The 25,961-nt window shown below is 43.8% G+C and overlaps 1 protein-coding gene across 1 annotated transcript in view; it reads right to left on the bottom strand.

The window, feature by feature from the left end:
• Positions 1 to 11,871: 11,871 nt before the first annotated feature.
• BAZ1B (bromodomain adjacent to zinc finger domain 1B) overlaps positions 11,872 to 25,961 on the bottom strand; it is a 143,758-nt gene continuing 129,668 nt past the window's right edge. Inside the window, exons 17-19 of the mRNA XM_082244972.1 lie at positions 24,024 to 24,166; positions 17,136 to 17,239; positions 11,872 to 12,826 (exon numbers count right to left, since the gene is read on the bottom strand). Of these exons, the coding sequence (XP_082101098.1) occupies positions 12,484 to 12,826; positions 17,136 to 17,239; positions 24,024 to 24,166 (590 nt within the window). The 3' untranslated portion in view covers positions 11,872 to 12,483. The remainder of the gene's footprint in view (positions 12,827 to 17,135; positions 17,240 to 24,023; positions 24,167 to 25,961) is intronic.

Consider the following 25,961-nt stretch of genomic DNA (forward strand, 5'->3'; position numbering starts at 1 on the left):
TAAGGCCAACAAGCTGTCTAATTGTCAATTATGGTTACTAGTTACAATGTCTATATTTATCCAATGACTTTTTGACTAACAAAGTCACCATTGGAAGAGGGGGTCTTCCTTTTCTCTGACACCATGCCGCCATGTCGCATACATTTCTCCATTCCAGTTCATACCCTATTATATTCTCCATATATGGTGATTTTCTATGCTAAATTCATGTTTACTGGTTCTTCACCATATTTATATGTCCCATTACATTCACGGATACACTCAAACAAATGGAATATGCTTTCATGAAATGACTTTTATGAAATGGTTTTTCTATATCTTGTATGCATGTATTTCTGTTTTCGAGTGTATTCTTTGAATTATGTATTTGGTCGATCAATTAATTGCATATTTAATTAGTGAATTTATACATGGCGATTTTGGTGTCAGTCTAGATACATCTGTAAAAATTGGGAACCTATAAACTTTTTTTTGGTGCTTATCCCCTGGTGGCGTGACAATTTATGTTTTATATTCTTTATATAAGTCGTCCCCATTGATATGTTAATTCATATTTTTATTACATTTCATCACTTACGCACACCATTTGCATTTTAACTTTAGTTTCATCCCGTGTTTTGTGTTCTCTTTACATATTGATTAATGTTCATTGATTATGCTACACACTTGACGGATTGTAACTTCTCACCATATCACATTCATCATTATATCCCTTTTCACTTCATCATCCTTCTTTACACATTTTTGGAAGAAAAATAATTACTTTCTTATTTTTTCACTATTGTCATTATATCCTATATTCATGAATTCATGAGTTCATTTACCTTCATATTTTTCACTATCACCATCCATTTTTTTATATTGATTTACGTGTTTTCAACTATTGTCAATACTGTGGTTCCTTTTTTTCACGAGTCTTATTTACTTTTTTTCACATTTTTTCGTATTTTTATTTTTTTCTTTTTTTTAGGATTAATATCAGTAAAAATATCTGGTATGTTATTCCAATAATCTATCTTTTTTACATACGATTTTTCACATAGCCACCATCCACTTTTGAAGGATTTTCTCCACACACTGAACGACCATTCTTTACATATACTTTGTTTTTCATTTATTATGTCCACGCCACCGGGGTTTGAAACATTTAAAAGCATTTGATGATGAAGAAAAAAAGTTTTTCATTTATTCATACATGATTCCTTTATTTGTTGGTTCCCGATTTTTCAGCCATTGTTTTATATCTTTATATATATTTTTTTGTATCAGTCATACATATGGTTTTATATTGTTCGTATGTATACCTCCATTCCCCCACAGGGTGAAGGAGTTTTGTATCTAATTGTCTTTCACTGTGGGACTGTGGACTTGCTGAACCTACATCTGTTTTCCATCAATCAATCAATTCAAGGTGCAAGTAATTACATTCTTTGGTCACCTCCTTCTTTTTTGGTTTACCTACAAATGTACGTCGGCTTCCACAGCTCCACAGTGTATGGTTATGAGTAAGCGATCTAATTTGTGAAACGCGTTAACCCGGCACGTCTGTTATGTGCATTGTACTGTCTGTCTGCTGCACCGAAGAAGAATAAAGGAGTTTTGATTGTTTTCATCTTACTTTTTCTGAGCGCGGTCTACTTTCTTGGATTCTTCATTGCTTGGACGGCGGATCTGACCAGCACCACCCATTGAACTGACACCTGAGCGGCTCTGCTCTTTGTGCTTAAGCTTTTTGCCTGCCTAGTGCCCATTCCTGATGGGAGGAGCATAAACCTACAAGTAATGAAGATGAAGCTGCGTCTGTCGATGAATAGAGAAATCATTTTTTTTTCCTCAGGAAAATTAAGTTAGAACCCCGAACTACACACATTTATATTTCAGCAGAGATCGTAGAATATAAAATGGCAATGGTTTCAATTTTTTGGTTTTTCAAACTCAATTATCTTGCAAAAAAATTGAAATTCTGACTTGATGTAAAATCCATTTCTCTAATGTTCAATGATGGACACAGCTGATTCTCCCTAATCATTGGGTTATACTACCCCCTACAGGACGACAGCTGGACTACACCAACGGGTAGTCCCAGGGGGTATACACCCCACTCCCAGTTTTGTTACAAGCAGTGTCAGCAGAAAGCCAACTTCAGAGAGGGGTGGGTGCTGTGTGTCAATGATCAGAGAAATGGAATTCACGGTAAGTCTCTCTCGTTCATTGACAGACACAGCTCCTGATTCTTTAACTGCTTTGGGACATCCCAGTGGTTCACATCAGGGGTGGGGAAAAAAATTCCCAAGGCTAACCATAGCCAACCAGGTAACATGGAGGTCAACCAGAAACTGGAGCTGACCTGAAACAAAATAAACCACACCCCCTCAAAGAGGACCGGGTCCCCTAAACCGCAGCCAGCAAAACCTTGCGGCCAAAAGAAGCATGCGCAGATGCCAACACATCCACTTTATAAAAGCTTTGTAAAAGTGTGCACCGACCAGGTGGTCGCCTTGCAAACCTGTGTCACTGATGCTTGATGACGGAAAGCCCAGGAGACATTAAGCGCCCAAGTAGATTGTTCCTTGACAGGGAAATGAGGAACCTGACCCCTGATGCAATAGGCCTGAACCACCATTTGTCTGATCCATCTGGAAATGGTCACAGAAGAAGTGGACAACCCTTTGTGGGGGCAGTCTGCAAGCACAAAGTTGTCCAGACCACATCCAAGGTATGCAAGGTAATTTCCTTCGGATGTTTAGCCTGGGACACAGGGAAGGCAACAATTTCTTCATTCAAATGAAAGTCAGACTTCCTTAGGAAGGAATAAAAAACAGGGGCAAAGCACCACCTTATCCTTGTGAGTCATAAGGGGAACGACAGGCAAATGCCGCCAATTTCCGACACCCTGCACGCAGAGATAATAGCCACCACAAAAGGTCACCTTCAGGGGCAGCAAAAGCAGGGAAACCTCCCGAATATTTTCAAAAGGAGGCTTCTGTAGAGCTGAAAGCACCACATTAAGATCCCAGGGTGACAACAGAGCCCGCACTGAAGGTACTAAATGTCGGACACTGAAGAAAAGTACGCACCAGGGAGTGCGAGGCCAAAGGTCGTTGGAAAAGGACCAACAAAGCAGATACCTGGCCCTTGATCGTACTCAAGGCCAATTTCTGTTCAACCCCCCCATTAAAAGGAAGGTTAAGCTCCAATCCACCATGAAGGAGCAAGGATGAACCCCAAGAGACTCACCACGCAATGTACGTCTTCCACGTACAATGGTAGTTCTTCCTAGAAGTAGATTTGCTAGCTTTCAACAGCATAGGAATCATCCTTCAGCACATGGTGTTCAACAGCCAAGCCAGCGACTGTAAAGCAGGGTGGAAGATCAGTCCTTGGGACACCCAGTGAGAGTGGTGGGATACTCAGTGAGGGATACAGATGTGTCAAGAGGTCTGTGGCTGCAAGCATATAGTATGAAGACTGGATTTTGCATTCAGCTGAGGGGAGTGATTTGTAATTACTTCCTATATATATATATATATATATATATATATAGCAGGTTTTCTCCCTCCAATTGTGGGATACTCAGTGAGGGATGCGGTTGTGTCAGAGGTCTGTGGCTGCAAGCATATAGTATGAAGACTCTATACCCCTATTCTGTAGACTCCATCTAAGTTTTGGACCTAATATGGACTTTTAAATCCAGTCTTACCCATCTCCATATGCTGATCCAGTTTTGGGCCCTCTTTTGGATTTTGTTGGGAGGAACCCTGGGATAAACTCTTCCTGTATGCTCATTTCTCGCTGCTGCCAACTATTCGGTCCTTGGTTTTAATATCTGGCTGTTAAGTATATTTCCATTAGCTTCTATTATGTGATTACAAGACATATGCTATCCCTGAAGAAGGAATATCATTCATTCCGAAACGGGTTGTGTTTTTCTTTGCCTTGTCTTACATTTATTCATTTGCGAGCCACTGTATTCTATACATGGATTGTGCCCGTGTATCATAACTTTGCTATGTCAACAACCAGATTGTTCTTTTTTTTTGTGTTGCTTTGCTATCATGTTTCAACTTTTTACATTTTTGACATTTTAAATGATTTACTAAATATTTTTTATATTACCCTTACATACCTATTTTTTAACTACTGTAGGTCGTTCCAGTCCCACCCACTGGGGAACTTGCTTTTTTTTGTTTTTCTGCACTAGGGATGAGACCTACTTAATCCAAACCCTCATTCCACCCTTTTGTAAGTAAGCGGAAAAGGGAACACCCTCACCGCTTTGGAGGGTCTGTGAGTGCCAAAAGGGACCAGCACCTCCAACAAGGCATCAGCCGCAACCTCTTTTTTAAAAATTGTCATGCACTGACAAACACTGCATCCACCAGCTCCTATTAATGCGCAGCTATCCGAGTACTATCTGAGCACTCAAGAGTGCGTGGACGCAGACCCAGTAGGGTCGCTATATACTAAGCTCACCCGAAAAACAATCCGGGGAGGCTCGCCAACTGCTATCCTGCAACGGGGACGCCGACCAAAAGCCCACGAATGGACCCGGCAAAAAGCAATGGGGGGTCACCCTCCGATCCCTTCATAGAGGGCATAATAGGAAATCTCTCCCTTGAAAGGGGCCGTCCGCCGTGATGCGGACGCACAGGCAGGGCACCCAGATGGACCAGCAGCACTAAAAGGGGCAGGTGCCCCACACAATGGCAGCAAGGCAGTCAAAAATAAAAATGAAGCGACCCACAGCACCACCTCTTCCAAGGGAGGCAACAGGCTGACCACATGGCCTAGCAGGCCATGGCCTAAAGTTTTGTGGAGGCCCAGCTGCAAATGCACGGACCCCAGCAGATGCCCAAAGGAAGAGTGGGGGCTTCAACTAAACACACTGGGGGCCGCCTCCAACAGAGGTGCCTGACTCGGCCACAATCCGCAGCTTAAATTTCTGTGGGCGCTCAGCCGCGAGCCCCCATGGAGCTGACCACCCAGGGGCACCGGAGGGGAGGGCAGATGCCCAAATGGGAGTCAGTGGCTTCAGCCACCCTCACAGAGGCCGCCTCATATAATTTGACTAGTAGGCCGCAAAGCTGCCGCATTAATTTTCGGCCGTGAGGTGCATACCTGCGAATGCTAAACTATCCGCTCCCCCAGCAGACATGCCACCAACCCTCAGGGTGGCAGGGAACCCTGCTCAGCCCCCCATTGCACACCAGGAAAACCCAGTCAGCAGCAACTACAACTAGCATTCCCCCTTAAGAGCGTGTGGCAACAGCCAGCTCATAACCTCAACCAGGGGGGTTATGAGACCCACAGTAACAACCAAAATTTTAGAGGGGGGGGGGGGGATGAGAGGAACCCAGGGGTCCCACCGTCCCAGGGAGGGGCCCACGTCGACCGCAAACTCATCGTAATGTGGGTGCTGTCAGTCAGAAGGAAATGCTGTGACTCAGGCCAAAACCAGTTCGTATGCACCCTCGCAAAATGTTTAAGCCCGAAGGCCAGCCCCTGGCCAGTTGGGCTGTGTCGCAGTGGAACTGCGGTCTGTCCAGTTCGTCGACCAGTACAACACTTGATTGTAGATGACACAGGAACAAACTAATAGAGGAAAAAAAATTCCATTTAAAAAATAAAATTGCCAGGGCCAGAGATCCCAGCAAGTAACTAGATCCTTACTCCTGACTAGGCAGAAAAAAATAAAAATAACACTGAGTGCCTATAGCTGGGGGGAATTTGCTGTCCTGGGACTCCATAATAACAAAAAAAAAAAAAAAAAAAATTTTTTTTTTTTAAAGGTACTGGCCCTTTAAGCGCACCGCGATCCCCCGCAGTACACCGCTGAGAGGGACTATGCAAAGCAACCCCCAAGCAGGAATAAGCCGATAGCCAGAGGTATCCCACAAAAAAGACAGCAAGACAGACCCCACAAGTGTTACCTACACGCTTGCCGATCTCCTCTGCGCAGAAAGAGGAAGTGATGTCACTGCAATAGGCTGAACTAGGAAAATTAAACCAAGGAAAAATGGTTGCCCATAGACAGTAAAGGGAGGCTTCGGGAAAAATGGCCGCTGACATGTGCTCAGAACAAAACACATTGCCACACACACACAAGATGGCGCCGCAAGGTGCCAAAACACACTACATACACTGCTGTATAAGCGCCCACAGTGAGGCCAGCATGCTGCCCACACCTAAAATGGCGGACCGGCGGTTTTTAACCGCGCAGTGGTCGCCGCACATGTCTGCACCTCCAAAAGCATAAGGTGACATAGGAGAGGGACCCCCACGAACCCACATAGCATACCAGCTGTGAGAGAGCCCCCACCGGGACCGGGAGCCCAGAAACGAACAGACATGAGGGGTTAACACAGACACAGGACTGCCAGCCCCAGACAGAGGCCCCACACAGTGTACTTACCGTACCCGATGGCGTGGGGTGCCTCTCATCGACGGGAAACCTCCCACCCTCAGATGGTGGGGGTGCAGTCAGCCAAAAACGCAGGACACTAGCAGTGCACGGAGGACCGTGCATGAGGCGTCCAGGAGAGGTAGCCACCTCGCAGGCTGCATCCCTGAGGACAGGGATGGGTCATTTGCGAAGCCAGGGCGAACACATAGCCTGCTAAACGCTCGATGGCGTGCTGGGATTCCATAAGGCCCACTGTCCTGTAACACCAGGACGACCAGTGCGACTCCCAGCTCCGCTATGCCGTCATCTTGAAGAAGTGACTAATGCTGATAAAACAGCTAGAAATGCAAAGAAACATTTTTCAGAAATAAAATCATAAAAAACAGAAAAGGCTGAGACTGTAGCCCCAGCACAGCGAGAGCCTCTCTCACTCATTACTAGGCAGAAGACAAACTGAGTTGGGATGGCTGATAGCAGGGGGGGTATTGGACCAGTGGGACAGCCCCCATAGGTGTGTATGTAAATTGCTTTGTTTTTAAACAAGTCTTATGCCTAGCTTGCTCCTATGGATAAGAGGTCAATACCCATTGTATGAGTGGGCGGCGACTGTCCGAGAACGCAAGAGAAAAACTTTTTTTTTTTTAATTCAAAACACTGGTTATTCCTTATTATGACTCTTAACTGTCAGTGTCTAGTCCAGCCTTTCTCAACCTTTTCAAAAAACAGGAAGACATTTCTAGTCTCTGGGAACCCCTGCTAAAAATAAAAATCTACAACTCATGACACAGTGTGATAGTGGGAAGAGCGCTCCTTACTCTTATCATTGGGAAGAATTACCCCCTTACAGATAGCTAAAAGAACAATGATGTCATTGGGAACATATCTGAGAGGCAGAAATTGTCCATTGCTCAAAGAACCCCGAACCCCTTGCAACCTCAGGAGGAACCCTGGTTGAGAAACCCTGGTCTAGTCATTTATGGTTCATTCCAACAACAGTATCTTCTACGTATTTTGACAACTTTTGTTCATGTCATATTATTGTATCATCTTACATGCTAAGGTTCTATGACCCCCTTCCATATATCCTAATTAGATGTAGTGTTATTTTGCTCTAAAATAACTAATTCAATGTATTTTTGTAAATGTGGTATTTTTACTTGTACCAAGTTTTACCTAAAAGGTTGTAAACCACACGTTTTAAAAACCCAAAAGGCACACTATAGAACCCAATTTATTTTGTATAATATGAAATATGTTACGGCGAGTAAATAGCTACTCAACATGTCATGCTTTAACCACTTGCCTTCTGTGCACTTAAACACCCTTCCCATCCAGGCCAATTTTCAGCTTTCAGCACTGTCACACTTTGACTGACAATTGCGCGGTCATGCTACACTGTACCCATTTGAAATTTTTATCATTTTTTTTCACACAAAGAGCTTTCTTTTGGTGGTATTTAATCATCTCTGGGTTTTTTATTTTTTACAAAAAAAAAAAAAGACAGAAAATTTTGAAAAAAAAGTTTATTTTCTGTGAGTAAATTTTGAAAATAAATTTTGCTCCTTCACTGAAGGGCGCTGATGAGGCGGCACTGATAGGCGGCACTGATGAGGTGGCACTTATGGGCACTGATGAGGAGGTACTAATATGCCGCAATGATGAGCACTGATAGGCGGCATTGATAGGTGGCACTGATAGGCGGCACTGATGAGCACTGAGAGGCGGCACTGGCGGGCGGCACTGGCGGATGGCACTGATGGGCAGCACCATCAGTGCCCACACTAAGTGCCCATAGTGCTGCCAGTCAGTGCTTATCAGTGCCTAGATGAGCAGGCACTGACTGGCAGCACTATGGGCACTGATTGGGGACACTGATGGCGGGCACTGATGGGGGGGCACTGTGTATGTTTTCTACCTTTTAGTAATCAGGGCACTGGTGATCAGTGGGAGCGGGAGCGCGCGGGGGGCGTGTCACTGGGAGGCCGTTTAAAAACGGCTTCCCGAAAATTCGAGTCCGCGCTGCAGCCGTATATAGGCTGTAGCGCGGATGGGAACTAGTTAAAATTGTGCACACTAGTAGAATGGCGGCAAACTACCGTACTTAAAAATCTCTATAGGCGACGCTTTAAAAATTTCTACAGGTTACCAGTTTAGAGTTGGGAGGAGATGTAGTGTTAGAATTATTGTTCTGCAGTAATACTTTGCAATGTGTGGTTTGAACACAGTTTACATATGTATGAGTTTACCATTGAGCGTAAACATTTTATTCATTTTTTACAATTTCCCTTTAAACTTTTTTTTAATCATATTTATCTGAATCACAAGGAATGTAAACATCCCTTATGATCAAAATAACCACTTGCATATCTTTATGGAGAGATCTGGGGTCAATAGGAATGTAAAGCATCAGAATATGAATATATATATATATATATATATATATATATATATATATATATATATATATATACACATACATACATACACACAGTACAGACCAAAAGTTTGGACCCACCTTCTCATTCAAAGAGTTTTCACTTCACAGGTGTGCCCGGTCAGGTTTAATAAGTGTGATCTCTTGCCTTATAAATGGGTTTGGGACCATCAGTTGTGTTGTGCAGAAGTCAGGTGGACATACAGCTGATAGTCCTACTGAATAGACTGTTAGAATCAGGGCTGTCTAACACAGGGCAAAAGGGGCAGCTGCCCCGGGTCTAGTCATTGTTGTGGGGCCAAAAGCAGCTTCCCCTTAAGCCCTTAAATAGTTGAGTGGATTCAAGAGGGCCCAAGAAAATTTTTGCCCAGGGTCCAATCAAGAATAAAGACGGCCCTGGTTAGAATTTGTATTCTAGCAAGAAAAAAGCAGCTAAGTACAGGAAAACGAGTGGCAGAAGAGACTTGTTTGGGCTAAAGAACACAAGGAATGGACATTAGACCAGTGGAAATCTGTGCTTTGGTCTGATGAGTCCAAATTTGAGATCTTTGGTTCCAACCACCGTGTCTTTGTGCGACGCAGAAAAGGTGAACGGATGGGCTCTACATGCCTGGTTCCCACCGTGAAGCATGGAGGAGGATGTGTGTTGGTGTGGGGGTGCTTTGCTGGTGACACTGTTGGGGATTTATTCAAAATTGAAGGCATACTGAACCAGCATGGCTACCACAGCATCTTGCAGCGGCATGCTATTACATCCGGTTTGCGTTTAGTTGGGTCATTTATTTTTCAACAGGACAATGACCCCAAACACCTCCAGGCTGTGTAAGGGCTATTTGACCAAGGAGAGTTATGGGGTGCTGCGCCAGATGACCTGGCCTCCACAGTCACCAGACCTGAACCCAATCGAGATGGTTTGGGTTGAGCTGGACCACAGAGTGAAGGCAAAGGGGCCAACAAGTACTAAGCATCTCTGGGAACTAGGGATGCACCGAATGTTCGGCGGCCGAACATTATTCTGCCGAAAATAAAAAAAATAGCACTTTCGGTGTTCGGCCAAATAAGTAAAAAGGCCAAATAAATTTGTGCCGAACAATGTCAGCGGCGGTCACTAAATGGCGGCCCGCGCGATGCTTCCGCCCGGACCGCGAGCCCGCTACCTAGGAGTCCTTCAGTCCCCTTCCTCATTGCGGCTCCCGGCTCACACACCGCCGGTGTCCTGTCCGGCCGCGAGTAGGGGGTGTGACGTCACGCCTGCGTCCCGCCCCCTGCTCCTGACTGCGGCTCCTTCACACTCGGTCCAGCGAGCGTGACACTGTGCACGCCCCGCCCCCCTGTTCGCGGCTTTTGGCTCCGACCTGGCTGCAGTTCAGGTATGTGGAGCACATTCGGGGGAGAATACGGTAGCTGCACAAGCATTAGTGTGCAGACTGGCATATTTTGCCATATGTTGCCACTTGCCATGCTCATTAGAGTGCCCTATAAAGTGCCCCTTAAAAAAAAAAAGAAAAAAAATGTGCCCAACAGAGTGCTCCCTTGACATTTTATGTTAAGGGGCACACTAATGGGCATATTTTATGTTAAGAGCAACGCTGATTTAAATGTTTTGTTTTGCCCATCAGAGTGCCCCCCAACATAAAATGTGCCCATCAGCGTGCACCCTAAAAATTGGCAAATCGGCCAAGCATTTCATTATTATTCGGCTTCGGCCAAGAATTTCATTTCGGTGCATCCCTACTGGCAACTCCTTCAAGACTGTTGGAAGACCATTTCAGGTGACGACCTCTTGAAGCTCATCAAGAGAATGCCAAGAGTGTGCAAAGCAGTAATCAAAGCAAAAGGTGGCTACTTTGAAGAACCTAGAATATGACATTTTCAGTTGTTTCACACTTTTTTGTTATGTATATAATTCCACATGTGTCAATTCATAGTTTTGATGCCTTCAGTGTGAATCTACAATTTTCATAGTCATGAAAATAAAGAAAACCCTTTGAATGAGAAGGTGGGTCCAAACTTTTGGTCTGTACTGTGTATATATATATATATATATATATATATATATATATATATATATATATATATATATATTACATAAAAAGTGTGTATGTATATGTGTGTGGCGTCAGATGAGTGGAGGAAAGATGGCCTCCGCTCCTCTGTTACCATCCGCCGGATTGGTTCTCGGGGCTACCAATGACCCAGGTAAGCAGGTGGGGGGGCCCTCTCGCTGCTTCTAAAGGTGATCCAGTGGCAAAACCACCGCTCGGACCACTAATCTTTAAGAAAATCATTGGCTGGGGGGGAACACATATGGGGTTTTGTATTTTTTTTTTTTTTTTTTTAAAGGGTATTTTGGTATTTTGCTTAGGACAAAAAGGACGTCTGGTCTAAAGTGTGGTTGGTAAGTAGTTAAAAGGAAAACCAGTGCAGAAGGTTCCACGGAAAGGACTCTTCTAACTGAAAAGGCAATAGGCAAAAAGTGGTACCTCAGGCAGCACTTTAAGAGAGTTTAACACAGCTGACACTGCCTATTTTGAGGGAGCTTTTTACTTTGAGTGTTTTATTTTTGGCTTGTTCACAGTGACAACCTCACTTGCTTCCCAGCATTAGTGAGACATGTCTAAATCTAGGACTACTGAACTGCTTTTGCACAGATATGCTGATTGTTCGTTTTAAAAACAAGAAAATCAGCAATATTAAAAAAGACAAGCTGTGTGATTTCTTCTGTTTTAATAATAATAAAGGCAAACACTTGTTTCATATAAATTGTACTGTACATGTGCCAAACCCAGACAAAGTCTCCCTTTATACAAGATCACAAGCAAACATTTAATACCTAGAAAAAGGGAAAAAGTCAGTACAAAAAAAATGCACAAAAAAGTGACGGTTGGATACCTGTGTCGGCAGAGAGGAAGATTTTAAAAATTAAAAGGAAAATCCTTCTTTGAGGGAGGGGGATCATAGGTCATCTTCCATTCTGTCAGTCCTTGCTGGTAGCATTTGTATAGAGGCAGGCAAAGTTGGAGGTGCTGGTGAGTTTTTTTTTTTCCTTAAGGTTTTATTCCAGCTTCAGAGGTACCTCCCTGTTGGGTTTACGCATTTGGGGCACATTTAAAGGAGCAATTGAAATATATCTTCTAAACACAGTAGGGTACGGGATTTCTGACATCCCTTAAAACATAATTCTTTCTAAGTCCTGGAGAGTGGACGTTATAAACTCTGCCAGTGGTGCAGGAGTTTCAGAGGTCACTTCATGTAGAATCCACAACACTGAATGTCACTTTTTAAGTCCTCCCCTGGCTGAACACCATTAAGTGCCTTGACAGGAGTGTGCGCAGCATTACCACCACTAAATCATTGGGCAGCAGCAGTTGAGTGTAGTAGGATAGCACTATTTTAATAAATACTACACTAATCAAGGGCTGCAGCACACATCCAAATTGGAAAAAAAAAAAAAAAACGGAATTGGGAAGGCGAGAGGAAAAAAAAAAAAAAAACAAACAGCCACACGTCCAAATATTTAGGGGCCTCTCAGTCAAGATTGATATAATCCTGATAAAGCATGTTTGGTCTCTAAAAATAAGGGTAAACTTCCAGTTCTATCCCCATGACCCTCTCTCAAACCCCTGTCTCCCATCCTCCCTTCTTTTTATTCATGTCCTAATTTCTTTCGTTTGCGTCCCCGGCCATTGCTTTCCGATTCTGGTTCGGGGGCCTGGCGCTTACGATGTCTTCTCTGGTACACGTGTCCTGGAAGGTGTTTGATGAGGAGATCCCGTGCACACTGCTCTGTTTTCTCTAAACAGGATAGTTGCTGGGATTCTGGTTCGTAGTACAGCTCAGCATTTCCAAATACAAGCTTCAGGTCATTTACGAACTCCTGAACTGTCTGATAGTTGCCACAGGAACACTTGCTTTGCATGGTCTGGAAGTCCATAGGGGTTGTTACCACTTTCAAGTAGTTTTCATCCTCATCCGTATTGACAGGCTCCCTGAAAAGCAAGAAATATTAAGCCAATGAAGAGGTTATATGGAAGTCAATGTGTGCAAGCAGTCTTGATTTGAGCTAGATCTGGTCTGCTATACAACAACCAAGAAACAAAGTCGACATATGTCACTAAACCCACAATCAATAAGTGGTGTATTCTGCAAAAATCCTGCTGCCCTGTATTTCCTCCTTCTGTCCATGTCCCCAATTCAGCTAGGAATTTAGAAGAGCACTGGGGGCAACTAGTGCAGTCAGTTTTCAGTGAGTTTCTATGCTGAGCATTTTCTCCTTGATCACATCTGAGCAGCCCATGTGGGCGTATATCAAGTGGTAAATGACAGCCCACACACTTGTGAAACACAATGGGCATGGGATAATACGTGTAAATGAATGGAGGCTTCTCCTCCGTTATTTTAAGACAGGCTGGAGAGGTGCGACAGCCTGTGACTGGCAGAAATCTGCCTACACCATGTTATTACCAAAAATAATAAAGATTTCAAATATATATTGGTATAACAAAACTGTTTATGGATATTATTTTTACTCTGTATTCCAAAGGCTGTATTTTTTTTTCTTTAGACGTGACCAGCAGCAGAGGACTAGAAGCTCCTTCTGCTTAGGTTTCCCTGCAGAAAGGCTGGGAAAGATCTGGGTGATGTGACATCTGTATCAAGTAGGAAAAACTGGATTTTTGACTTACTGTAAAATCCTTTTCTCTGAAGTTCATTGACAGATGCAGCTCCATATTCTTCTAGACCATTAGGTTATGCTGCCCCCTCCAGGAGTAGAACCATAGGCAGGGAAAATCTTTACCACATCTATGGGACAATCCCTGCAGGCATACACCCACTCACTCGGCTATAGGATTCAGTTTTTTTTGCAAGCAGTGTTTAGAAGAAAAAACCCCATCCTACTCAGAGGGACGAGTTCTGCATCTGTCAATGAAATTCAGAGAAAAGGATTTTACGGCAAGTCAAAAATCCAGTTCTCTATTGTTCATTGACAGATGCAGCCCCATATACTTGACCATTGGGACGTCCCAAAGCGGTATTTGCATGAGGGGTAGGAAAACGCAGAAAAGAACGCAACTCCCAAAAAGGTTAAACTTAGCCAACCAGTGACTATGGAGCTCAACCAGGAACAACTGGAGCTCGCCTAGAAAAAAACAAACATACACCCTTAATGAGACTATTTTCTCTTTTACACAGCAGCCTGCAAAACCTTGCGGCCAAAAGAAGCATCCGAAGATGCCAACACATCTACGCTCTAGAATTCTGTGAATGTGTGGCACAGACGACCAAGTTGCCGCCTTGCAAACTTGCATTACTGACGTCTAATGGCAAAAAGACAAGAGGCACTCAGGGCCCTAGTAGAATGAGCCTTCACAGGGAAAGATAAAACCTGACCATTCAGTGAATAAGTCTGCACCACCGTCTGCCTGATTCATCTGGACATGGTCGCGGCAGATGCAGCCAATCCCTTTCAAGGTCCTTCCATGAGGACAGTCTTAATTCCTGAAAGATTCAGTAGCCGCCAGGTAAACCCTAATTGCCCACACCACATCCAAAGGATGCAAGGCAATTTCCTTGTGATGCTTAGGCCAGAGTAAAGGCGGCACAATGTCTTCATCCAAATGGAAATCCGAAACCACCATAGGAAGAAACTACTGATTAGGTCGAAGTACCTACCTTATCTCTGTGGATCACCAGAGAAGGAAACAGGCAGGATAGCGCTGCCAATTCAGATACTCTGCGAGCAGAGGTAATAGCCACCCAAAGGCTACCTTCCGTGACAGTAAGCAGAGGAATCTCTCCAAAGTTCTCAAAGGGAGTTTTTTGAAGGACAGTACCAAGTTAAGATCTCACGGAAGTTAACGGCATCACCTCGGAGGAGCCATATGGCGAACCCCTTGAATAAAAGTAACCCTGGGAGACACAGCTTCCCCAGCAAGACAGGCTGGCATCCGTGGTTTCCACAGTCCAATACAATGGGAGGAAGGACTTGTGTAGGGCCAACAAGCGAAGCCACTATAGAAAAGCAGTGTTGTGATTCAACCGAATCATCATGCCCAAGGTTTTTGGATCTTTGTTCCATTTCACAAGAACTTACCTTTGTTGGGTCCCGTGTGGAACTGAGCAAACGGAACCGCCTCGAAGGTCAACACCATCAGGCCCAAGGCAAGTCCACAGAGAGGCCAGATTGCTGGATAACAGCAAACAAAAAACCCCTGCAACTTATGCAGCTTTTCCGTGGGGGTAACCCTCGCCAAAGCAGAGTCCCAAGTGAGGCCCAGATAATCCCGTTTTAAATTGATGTTCCAACCAAACTCTTGCAGAGTCCGTACAATGATTTGTCAAGACGCCCAACAGGACTGAATGCGAGTCTGCTCTTAAGAGGAGATCGCCCAGGTACCCCAGTACCGCAATCCCCAGTTGTCGCAGTAATGCCAATACCGGAGCCAACACTTTGGTGAAGACCCTGGGGGGTCGGAGGCGAGAAAAAAGGATAACCCCACAAATTGATAATGCTCCTCTCCTACAGCAAAGAAAACGCTGGTGTCCATCGTAAATAAGAGATATTCGCCCTTGATATTGGAGGCCAAAAAGTCTCCTTGGTGTAGGGACGCCACTACCGTGCGAATGTGTATACCTGCAGGGACTGCCCCATAGGCACAGTAAAGATTTTTCCTGCCTAGTGTCATACTCCTGTAGGAGGCAGCATAACCCAATGGTCAAGAATAATATGGAGCCGAGTCTGTCAATGAACGATAGAGAAAATTTTTTTTTTAAATGAAAATGTTTAGTGCCATCATCCACATATAGATATAGAATGGACAATGTCAATTAAAGTGTGTTTAGTATCACTTTAACCACTTAAAGACCAGCCGCCGCAGATATACTGCAGCCGGCTGGCTCTCCTGTGCAAATTGATGTATGGGTACATCGACTCGTGGGAGCGGGTCTCAGGCACGCGCCGCTGCGAGCGGGTCTCGGGCGCGCCCCGCCGCTCTCCAACCCTGCAGCTAAGTAACAAGCCTGAAGGCCGCGATAGCCGCCAGGTCACTACATCACTACAGGGACTGACAGAAGGCGGTGTGCACTTGTAAACACGTGACGGCACACTGCTCATCTGTCACCGATTGAAACAGGGCTCCTGTGTTCCTGTTATTTTGGAACACAGGAGCCCTGTTTCCATACACAAAGTCTGGCCCCCACACCGTTAGAATCACCCCCTAGGTACACATTTAACCCTTTGATAGCCCCTGGTATTAACCCCTTCCCTGCCAGTGTCATTACAGTAACAGTGCATATTTTTTTTAGCACTGATTACTGTAATAATGTCACTGGTCCCCTCAAAGTGTTAAAAGTGCCAGGGGTCCGATCTGTCCGCTGCAATGTCGCAGTCCCACAAAAATCGCAGAGCGCCGCCATTACTAATAAAAATAAAGTGACTAAATCTTTTCCCTAGTTTGTAGAAGCGATAGCTTTTGCGCAAACCATTCAAAATACACTTTTTACCAAAAATATGTGGCAAAATACAAATTGGCCCCAAAAAAAAAAAAAAATGAAAAAAAATGAAAAAAAATTTGATTAATTTTTTTTGGGAATGTTATATAGCAGAAAGTGAAAAATACTGCCTTTTTTTCCAAATTTGTCGCTCTTTTTTGTTTATAGCGCATAATCAAAAAACCAAAGGTGATAAAATACCACCAAAAGAAAGCACCATTTGTGGGGGGGGGGGGGGGGGGGGGGGTGACATCAATTTTATTTGGGTACAGCGTCGCACGACCGCACAGTTGTCAGTTAAAGTAACGCAGTGCTGAGTCGCAAAAAATGGCCTGGTTATTAAGGGGGCAAATAATTCCAGTCCAGAAGTGGTTAAAGAACTACTACAATCTGCTCATATAATTTGAAAAAAAAACATCTTTGCAATTCTAAAGCTTCCCCTCCAACCATTTTGCATATTTTATATATATTTGTTATTCTGTTCTTCCCAAATATGCTGCAGAAATCTTCCTCCACCAAGTCTGGCTGCAGCCTTTTCCACTGTGGGCTGCTGAAGCTGCTGCCTGGCCTGTTCACTTCCTGGAGACAGACAAGCAGACACCACTGCTTGCCTGCACATTTCTCCTTTGAATACATAATCTCTGCGCTCTCCTTCCTCATCCAGCCCCCTCCAGCTTTTCTGTGACTCAGATGGAAATATAAAAAAAATTACTAAAGAGCAGTTTCATACAACTCCTCAGCATGTGGAGCCTCCCCTTCTGTTTTTTTTTTTTTTTTTAATGACCAAATTAAAGTTCGTACACTTACCTGAAAGGCCAGCTAAAACGGTACTTTATGAGTTTACATAAAATATCTTCACACTTTTGGAGCTCCTGGTTTTGACGCCGAGAAGTTGGCTTACTCCGACGTATCTAGAAAAAGATGACCAAATTAATGGATATAAACCTTAAAAAGGAAACCTCAGGAAAGGATAATGGGAGCTGCAATTGCTAACTTGTTTATGAAGATTAAATGCTTGAGACTGACCTCTATAATCGTTAGTAACTCCAAACATACATCTGTAAAATATATTTTTATATAGAGATGTACATTACACAGAATATATAAATATATACACACACTATTAGGTATACCAGTTCAATTGCTTGGCAACACAAATTGCTAGCCAGCCAATCAAGTGGCAGCAACTCAATGCATTTAGACATCTAGACAAGGTGAAGACTACTTGCTGAAGTTCAAAGCGAGCATCAAAATGGGGGAAGAGAGAATTTAACCACTTACGGACCGCCCGCCGCAGATTTACTGCGGCAGGCTGGTCCTCCTGCGTGAACAGACCTAGTTCTACGCCGGTCGCGTACCTGCAGCTAGGGGGCGAGCGCTCCCGCCCCAACTCGGCAGGGACCATTCTCTGGAATGATCACAGAGCGCCTATGATCCTTCTATATAGGATCATAGGTCTCTGATCATTTCAAAAGCCCAACCCCCACACAGTTAGAAACTCTCCCCCAGGCTTACATTAAACCCCTTGGATCACCCACTGTTAACCCCTTTCCTGCCAGTGTCCTTATTACAGTAACAGTGCATATTTGTAGCACTGATTACTGTAGTAATGTCACTGGTACCCCCAAAAGTGTCAAAAATGTCAGTTAGCGGTCAGATCTGTCCGATCTAACACAATGTCGCAGTCCCGCTAAAGATAGCAGATCGCCATTACTAGTAAAAAAAAAAAAAAAAAAAAAAATGAACAAATCTTTCCCCTAGTTAGGTAGACACGATAACTTTTGCACAATCCAATCAAAATACGCTTATTGTGATTTTTTTTTTTTTTACCAATACGTAGCCGAAAACAAATTGGCCTAAAATGTTAAATTTTGATTTAAATTTTTTTTGGGAATGTTCTATAGCAGAATCTAAGAAAAAAAAAAATGTATATATATATATATATATATATATATATATATATATATATATATATATATATATATATATATATATATACACACATACACACATATACATACACACACCTACACAATATATATATATATATTATACACACACACATATATATATATATATACATACACACACACACACATCATAATTGTCGCTCTTTTTGTTTATAACCATTAATCCAAAAAACCGCAGAAGTGATCAAATACCACCAAAAGAAAGCTCTATTTGTGGGGGGGGGGGGAACATAAATTTTATTTAGGTACAGCATCGCACGACCACGCAATTGTCCGTTAAAGTAACTCGCAAAAAATGGCCGGGTCATTAAGGGGGCAAATTCTTCGGTCCAAATGTGGTTAAGTGCCTTTGAACGTGGCATGGTTGTTGGTGCAGACAGGCTGGTCTGAGTATTTCAAAAAATGCTGATCTACTGGGATTTTCACACACACAACCATCTCTAGGGTTTACAGAGAATGGTCCTAAAAAGAGAAAATATCCAGTGAGTGGAAATTGCGTGGAAGAAAATGCCTTGCTGATGTCAGAAGAATGGGCAGACTAGTTCGATAATGGGCAACAGTAACTCAGATAACCTCTTGTTACAACCAAGGTATGCAGATCATCATCTCTGAACGCACAATACATCAAACCTTGAAGCAGATGGGCTACAGCAGCAGAAGACCACACTGGATGCCACTCTTGTCAGCTAACAGGAAGCTGAGGCTACAATTCTGCAACAGGCTCACCAAAATTGGAAAATAGAAGATGGAAAAACATTGCCTGTTCTGAGGAGTCTCGATTTCCGCTGCGACATTCAGATAGTAGAGTCAGAATTAAGCGTAAACATGAAAGCATGGCTCTATCCTGCCTTGTATCAAAGGTTCAGGCTGGTGGTGGTGGTGGAATGGTGTGGGGGATATTTTCTTGACACTTTGGGTCCCTTAGTTCCAATTGAGCATCGTTTATATCCCACGGCCTACCTAAGTATTGTTGCTGACCATGTTCATCCCTTTATGACTACAGTGTATCCATCTTCTGATGGCTCCTTACAGCAGGATAATGCACCATGTCACAAAGCTCAAATTAATATTCTATATACACACACACACATACTTTTGGCCCAGCTCTCTGCAGGTCATTCACTATGTCCCCTTGTGTGGTTCTGGGATTTTTGTGATCATTTTGACCCCACGGGGTGAGATCTTGCGTGGAGCCCCAGATCGAGGGAGGTTATCAGTCGTCTTGTATGTCTTCCATTTTCAAATAATTGCTCCCACAGTTGATTTCTTCACACCAAGCTGCTTGCATATTGCAGATTCAGTCTTCCCAGCCTGGTGCAGGTCTACAATTTTGGGGTGGGACCTGTGGGGTCAAAATGATCACAAGAACGGTGAGCAGAAATCCTAGAACCAAACGGGGGGACCTAGTGAATGACCTGCAGAGAGCTGGGACCAAAGTAACACGCCGCCAGGGACTCAAATCCTGCAGTGCCAGACGTGTCCCCCTGCTTAAGCCAGTACATGTCTGGGCCCGTCTGAAGTTTGCTAAAGAGCATTTGGATGATCCAGAAGAGGATTGGGAGAATGTCATATGGTCAGATGAAACCAAAGTAGAACTTTTTGGTAAAAACTCAACTCGTCGTGTTTGGAGGAGAAAGAATGCCGAGTTGCAGCCAAAGAACACCATACCTACTGTGAAGCATGGTGGTGGAAACATCAAGCTTTGTGGCTGTTTTTCTGCAAAGGGACCAGGACGACTGATCCGTGCAAAGGAAAAAATGAATGGGGCCATGTATTGTGAGATTTTGAGTGAAACCTCCTTCCATCAGCAAGGGCATTGAAGATGAAAACATGGCTGGGTCTTTCAGCATGACAATGATCCCAAACACACCGCCCGGGCAACGAAGGAGTGGCTTCGTAAGAAGCATTTCAAGGTCCTGGAGTGACCTAGCCAGTCTCCAGATCTCAACCCCATAGAAAACCTTTGGAGCGAGTTGAAAGTCTATGTTGCCCAGCGACAGCCCCGAAACATCACTGCTCTAGAGGAGATCTGCATGGAGAAATGGGCCAATATACCAGCAACAATGTGTGAAAACCTTGTGAAGACTTACAGAAAACGTTTGACCTCCGTCACTGCCAACAAAGGGTATATAAAAGTATTGAGATGAACTTTTGTTATTGACCAAATACTTATTTTTCCACCATAATTTGCAAATTCTTTAAAAATCAGACAATGATTTTCTGGATTTTTTTTTTTTCCATTTTGTCTCTCATAGTTGAAGTATACCTATGATGAAAATTACAGGCCTCTCATCTTTAGTGGGAGAACTTGCACAATTGGGGGCCGACTAAATACTTTTTTGCCCAACTGTGTGTGTGTTATATATAATATATATATATATACACACACACACACACACACACACACACACACATATACACACATATACATATATATACACACACATACATATACAGATATATACATATACATACACACACACATACTAATGGAAATGTCTTGTCGGTCAAAATCAAGTGACAGTCCTAAGATAAACAGCACTTTCAAGCAGGACATTTGCAATACAATCATAAAGACTTTACTCCAAGTATTAAAAGAGAACTATAGGCAAAACTTTTCCATTTTGCATAGAGTTAGGGAGGGTCATAAATCCTGTCACTTTCTTGCCACCTGACGCCATTAGGGAGATTTCCCTTCACTTCCCGCCCCATAGCCAAGACAAGCGAGGAGAAATGGAAATCCCTGCAAATTAAGGGAATTCCTTTAGGGACCTACAGGTCAGTAGAACTAGTGTCCCTGTAAGAAGAATTACCCTCTCTTTTCTGGGAAAAACCCATAATTTTGAGTTTTCACTTTCAATAACAGTAAACAGAACAAAGAGGGCAAATCCTTCTAGCAAAGGCAGCAAAAATAAAGAAAATTAATATAAATAAAAAAAAGCGCACATGGCAGGTGACCTTTGCACTATCCAAACCTAAAAAATAAAAGTTTTGCCTTTAGCTGTACTTTAAATTATGAAGAGTTTCAAGCCAAAACAAAATCTGAATAGGCTGTAAAGGTGCAAGCAGATGAAGCACACCCTGACTAGCTCATTTGTCTACATAGAAAAGATCCTTAAAACATGAACTTAGGGCACATTCCCCTCTATTATATTTAAGTGTACAGTTTCTAATCACTCCTGCACCCTTCTCTTTATTTTAAATGCAGTAGGTGTTTGGATTCACTTGCTAAAAATAGTTTAAATGTTTTCCATTTAAAAACTTAACACAGCTTTTAAGAATGGTATAAAAAGGTCCTGGCGAGGAGGTTGAATAAAAGCATAACGCATATTATCCATGAAGACTAGGCAGGCTTCATGCCTAATAGGTCCACTGTCCTCAACCTCCACCAGTTGTTTGTTGCAATGCAAACCCCGGCTGACAATGGGGGAGACCGAGCCTTGTTGTCGTTCGACGCCAACAAGGCTTTTAATAGTGTGGAGTGGGACTACTTATAGGCGGTGATGGCTAAGTTCGGGTTTGGCCCAATTTTCACATCGTGGGTGCGATGACTCAACCATCATCCCTGGGCTTTTTTAAAGGGAGGGCGGTTGGATTTCCCGTACCTTTTGCTTGGGGAGGGGAACGAGGCAGGGGTGCCCATTGTCCCTTCTATTGTTTGCTTTAGCCATAGAGCCGCTCGGGGCTAACATACGGGCCCAAGAATCCATAGTCTTTCATTTTGGTCCCATCCAGGAGAAGATTCTGCTATACGCAGATGATATGCTCCTGACGCTGGGTGACACGGGGAACTCTTTGCGTGCAGTCATGGCCACAATCACCGAGTTTGGGTGCTTCTCTGGCCTTACCATTAACTGGTCCAGGTCGGCCCTCCTCCTGTTGGATGGGAGGGCAGACCCCTCTCTGGGATCACTTTGCCCGGACCCAGTGGTGTCCTTTAGATACTTGGGTGTGGTGGTCTCAGCGAACCCGCTGCAATATTGCCATCTTAACATAGCCCCACTACTGGTGAAGTTTAGGGACAAGATCAAAATATGGAACAAGCTATGGTTGTCTGTGGCAGGCAGGGTGAATCTTCTAAAGATAATCCTCATGCCCCAGCTGTTGCATTTTCTACATAACTTCCCTGTAGTCATCACACTTAAAATATTCCGTGTAGAGAACACGCTGTTTAGATCTCTCATTTGGAAGGGGAGGGCGGCCAGCATCAGAATAGAACGATTATAGAAACCCCGGGATGAGGGAGGTCTTTCGCTTCCTAACCCATGGATATACTACCTGGCCTCCCAGCTGTAGCATCTGGTGGGTGCTATGTCCGGGATGCAGGGTGGTTCTGCATTGGCGGTTATGCAACACTTTACTGGCGCCAGCGAGATACCGGAAGGTCTGGAGGCACAACTTTCTCCAAATCCAACTATACCCTACTTATAGGCTGCTTCAAAAGGTGTGGGACAAGGCCAGACAACTGCAACGTATAGCCCGGTTTGGAATAATTGTACGTATCATGAACTATGTAAGCTGGACCAGGCAGTTAGGTGGCGTACCTATGGGGTGACTCACCTTAAACAAGTCTTGGCTAATGGGTCCCTATTGTCCTTCTCCCAGCTGCAAACTAGGTTCTCCATCCCTGGGTCAATGTTTTATTATATGCAATTACAGCATGCTGTGCAGGCTCAAACCTCCCTGAAGCATTCCTAGTTGTCTCCCACTCCCGTATTCTACCTGATGCAGCACTTTACCTCCAAGGGCTTCATCTCCAGTTGTTACGGTTCCTTGCTGGGAGCTTACCTGGAGCTTTACCCCAGTAGGGCGTGCGAGAGCTGGGGCGCTGATGTAGGAGATTCCTGGCGAGGAATGGGAGGAGGCCTTGGAGTCTGTGCTCTCTATGTGTCCCACCAGGCGTCTCAACTATACATTCTCCTTAGAGTACATCACACACCACTGAAACTCCACTCCATGGGCATTAGGTCAGATGATCTGTGCAGTAGATGCAGGAGCGGGGTGGGAGACCTGGTGCACTTACTGTGGAGATGCCTGAAGTTGCACAGGTATTGATCTAGGGTGCTTTCCGCTTTCAACAGGGTCTTGGGATTGGGGATTCCCCAGGATCCCAGACAGTGTCTCCTAGGTAAATTAGAACACATCGTGCCCGATAAATACCTACGCAAAGCAGCGGGACGGGCCATGTTTCAGGCTCGTCTGCTCCTTCTCCCGTCACTGGGTGGCCCAGGATCCTCCAACTTATAAGATGTGGTTGGAACAATTGGGCATCACTCTCCGCATGGAGAAATCTATATACCAGCATATAGGGTCTACGGCTAAGTTTTTTAAAGTTTGGGGAGTGTGGTTGAGTTCTCCTGGACCGACTACTACTCTAGACTAACAGGGTTCTCTGTTTAGATCCCATAGTTGAGAGGGGACCTGATTACTTTTGTTATTTTCCTTTCTGACTTTGCCTTTTTCGTTGTAATGTTTTTACCCTTTTGCCATGCTGACTAGACAAGTGGAGCCTTGCAGTTTGCGGTGGACCATGGACTGTTACAGTACTTTTACTCATTGGCTGAGATCTGTAATTCTTTGTACATATTGAAAATGTTATTTTGGCTGTGTCTGAAGTACCATGTATTTTTCTGCGTTCTCAATAAATACCTTTTGATTCAAAAAAAGAATGGAATAAAAAGTGCTTGTACCTCTATGCACATTAACTGACATGGAAGTTACTTACCACCTCCTCCACATCCGCTTCATTTTCTGGTGGAGCTTGCTGTCGAGACGGTCGCAAGGATTGTTGATTCTTGGTCGGTGGGCGCCCACGTACACCTGTCCGAACTTTGCCTGCTTTTCCTTTAGCCGCTTTGTAAGAACGCACTAATAAAAAAAAAAAAAAATTTACAATTTTTTTTTTTTACAGGATTTAGAGCAAGCGGAGGATGAACAGAAAAGGCAAATTTAGAACATGTCAGGGAATGTTTCATGTGTGTTGAGTCCCTCTCCATTACAGTACTACAGATGGTAAGAGTTTATGTCACAGGGAAGACCAACAAGGTGACCATGCTCACAAGTATCTACCATCACCGTCCCATAACACTTGTACACATCACCAGATAAAATAATAAGAAAAAAAATGAAAGGCCTGAAATGTTTAGCCTTTAGGGGGAAAAAAAAAAAAAACAGAGCCAGGAGGCATTACCCTAACAGCTTACTAATTTTTTTTTTTTTTTTTTAAATGCTCATAAAGCAAACCTCAAGGACAAACATTCATTGTAGTTAAAAGGGAGGTACAAAGCTTCCATAAAATTAAGAGTAGTGGACAACTGGAGGGAAAAAAAAAAAAAAAAAAAAACATTTGTTCTCTACTTCATCCCCTTCCTGACTTAATGGCTGAGATACAGCTGCTGTCGGTGAGAGATGAGCAGAGCACAAAACAAAAAGGAGGGCCACACAGCAGGATCTCACAGTTGCCAAGTTAATCAGTAGTAACTTAACCAACACGAGGTAGGAGGCAAACAGGTGTCGCGTTACTACTATATAGGCTAAACACTGAACTTTAATGCCTGTTGCCTCTCTGTAACTGCATACTCCAAAGAGGCGGCTGTCACTGGCTCTGAAACGATGATCCTGTTCGATCCCTGTGCTTTCATCTTTATGTCCCACACTCACACACAAACGTGTCCCTTGTAAACGAAACTGTGGCCAACAGCATGTCATGCAAGCAGTTTGTGTGCTAGGGCCAACAATCCCCCATTCTCTGTAAGTCCCCATGGATTGCAAGGCTTATTGGCAGCGTTAACTCCTTCAACATGCAGTAAGCTACTGCAAGTCCGGAAAAGCAAAATCAAATAGTACACACCAGGCTGTACCAAGTTAGCTGCTGGGGTTGTCATAAGAAAATACTTCTGTGTAATTAATGGCAAGAATAAATCCATTTAGAAGAAACTGTACATTCATTGCAAACGCTAAATGTGCTACTTGAAGCTCCAAATGGATAACCAGCCAATGGCTTGGCTAGGAAAAATTCAGGCCAAAAAAACTGATCCATGTAGCCTAATACAATCATGGCAGGCTGCCAATACCACCATATAATCAGCCAAAAGCTTGGACAAATCAAGACCAGAAATAATGTATATAAAAAGCAACTTAAAAGCTATGACCATTAATAAGTTTCTCTAAATTTCAACAGCCCATGTTTTAATCAAAGTGTAATGGCAGGCTGACACTAACAAGTGGTACCTGCGCTTAGGGCCCTATGCATACAGGGTCAAAAGGCCAGAAAAAAAGACCTGCATTTTGGCCATTCATACCCGACTGCGTAGCGCCTAAACACTGGTATCCCTCGGGACAGCGCTCAGCTCTATCCTGCTGCAGCTTGCCAATAGACTGACAGGCTGCAGGCAAAGGGGTGGATGCTGCACTCCTGCCTGCTGGGCCCCTAAACTGCTGGGATAGACCCATTTCAGCTAGATAGCCCATGTGCAAGGGGGCCCAAGGCTTTTACAGAACACACAAACATTTCCCAGCCAGCAAACAATTTGCAATGCTTCAACGATGTGTTAAAAACAGGTTTTAGTTGAAAATTTTACAAATCCAAGTTGAAGCCACCCTTCCTCGTCAGGGCTCCTGTCTAGTATGGTCCCCAAGATAGTATGGACTCCTGGTGCCCCAA

Source organism: Pelophylax lessonae (genome assembly GCF_965119305.1).
Source record: "Pelophylax lessonae genome assembly, chromosome: 2".
NCBI lineage: Eukaryota > Metazoa > Chordata > Amphibia > Anura > Ranidae > Pelophylax > Pelophylax lessonae.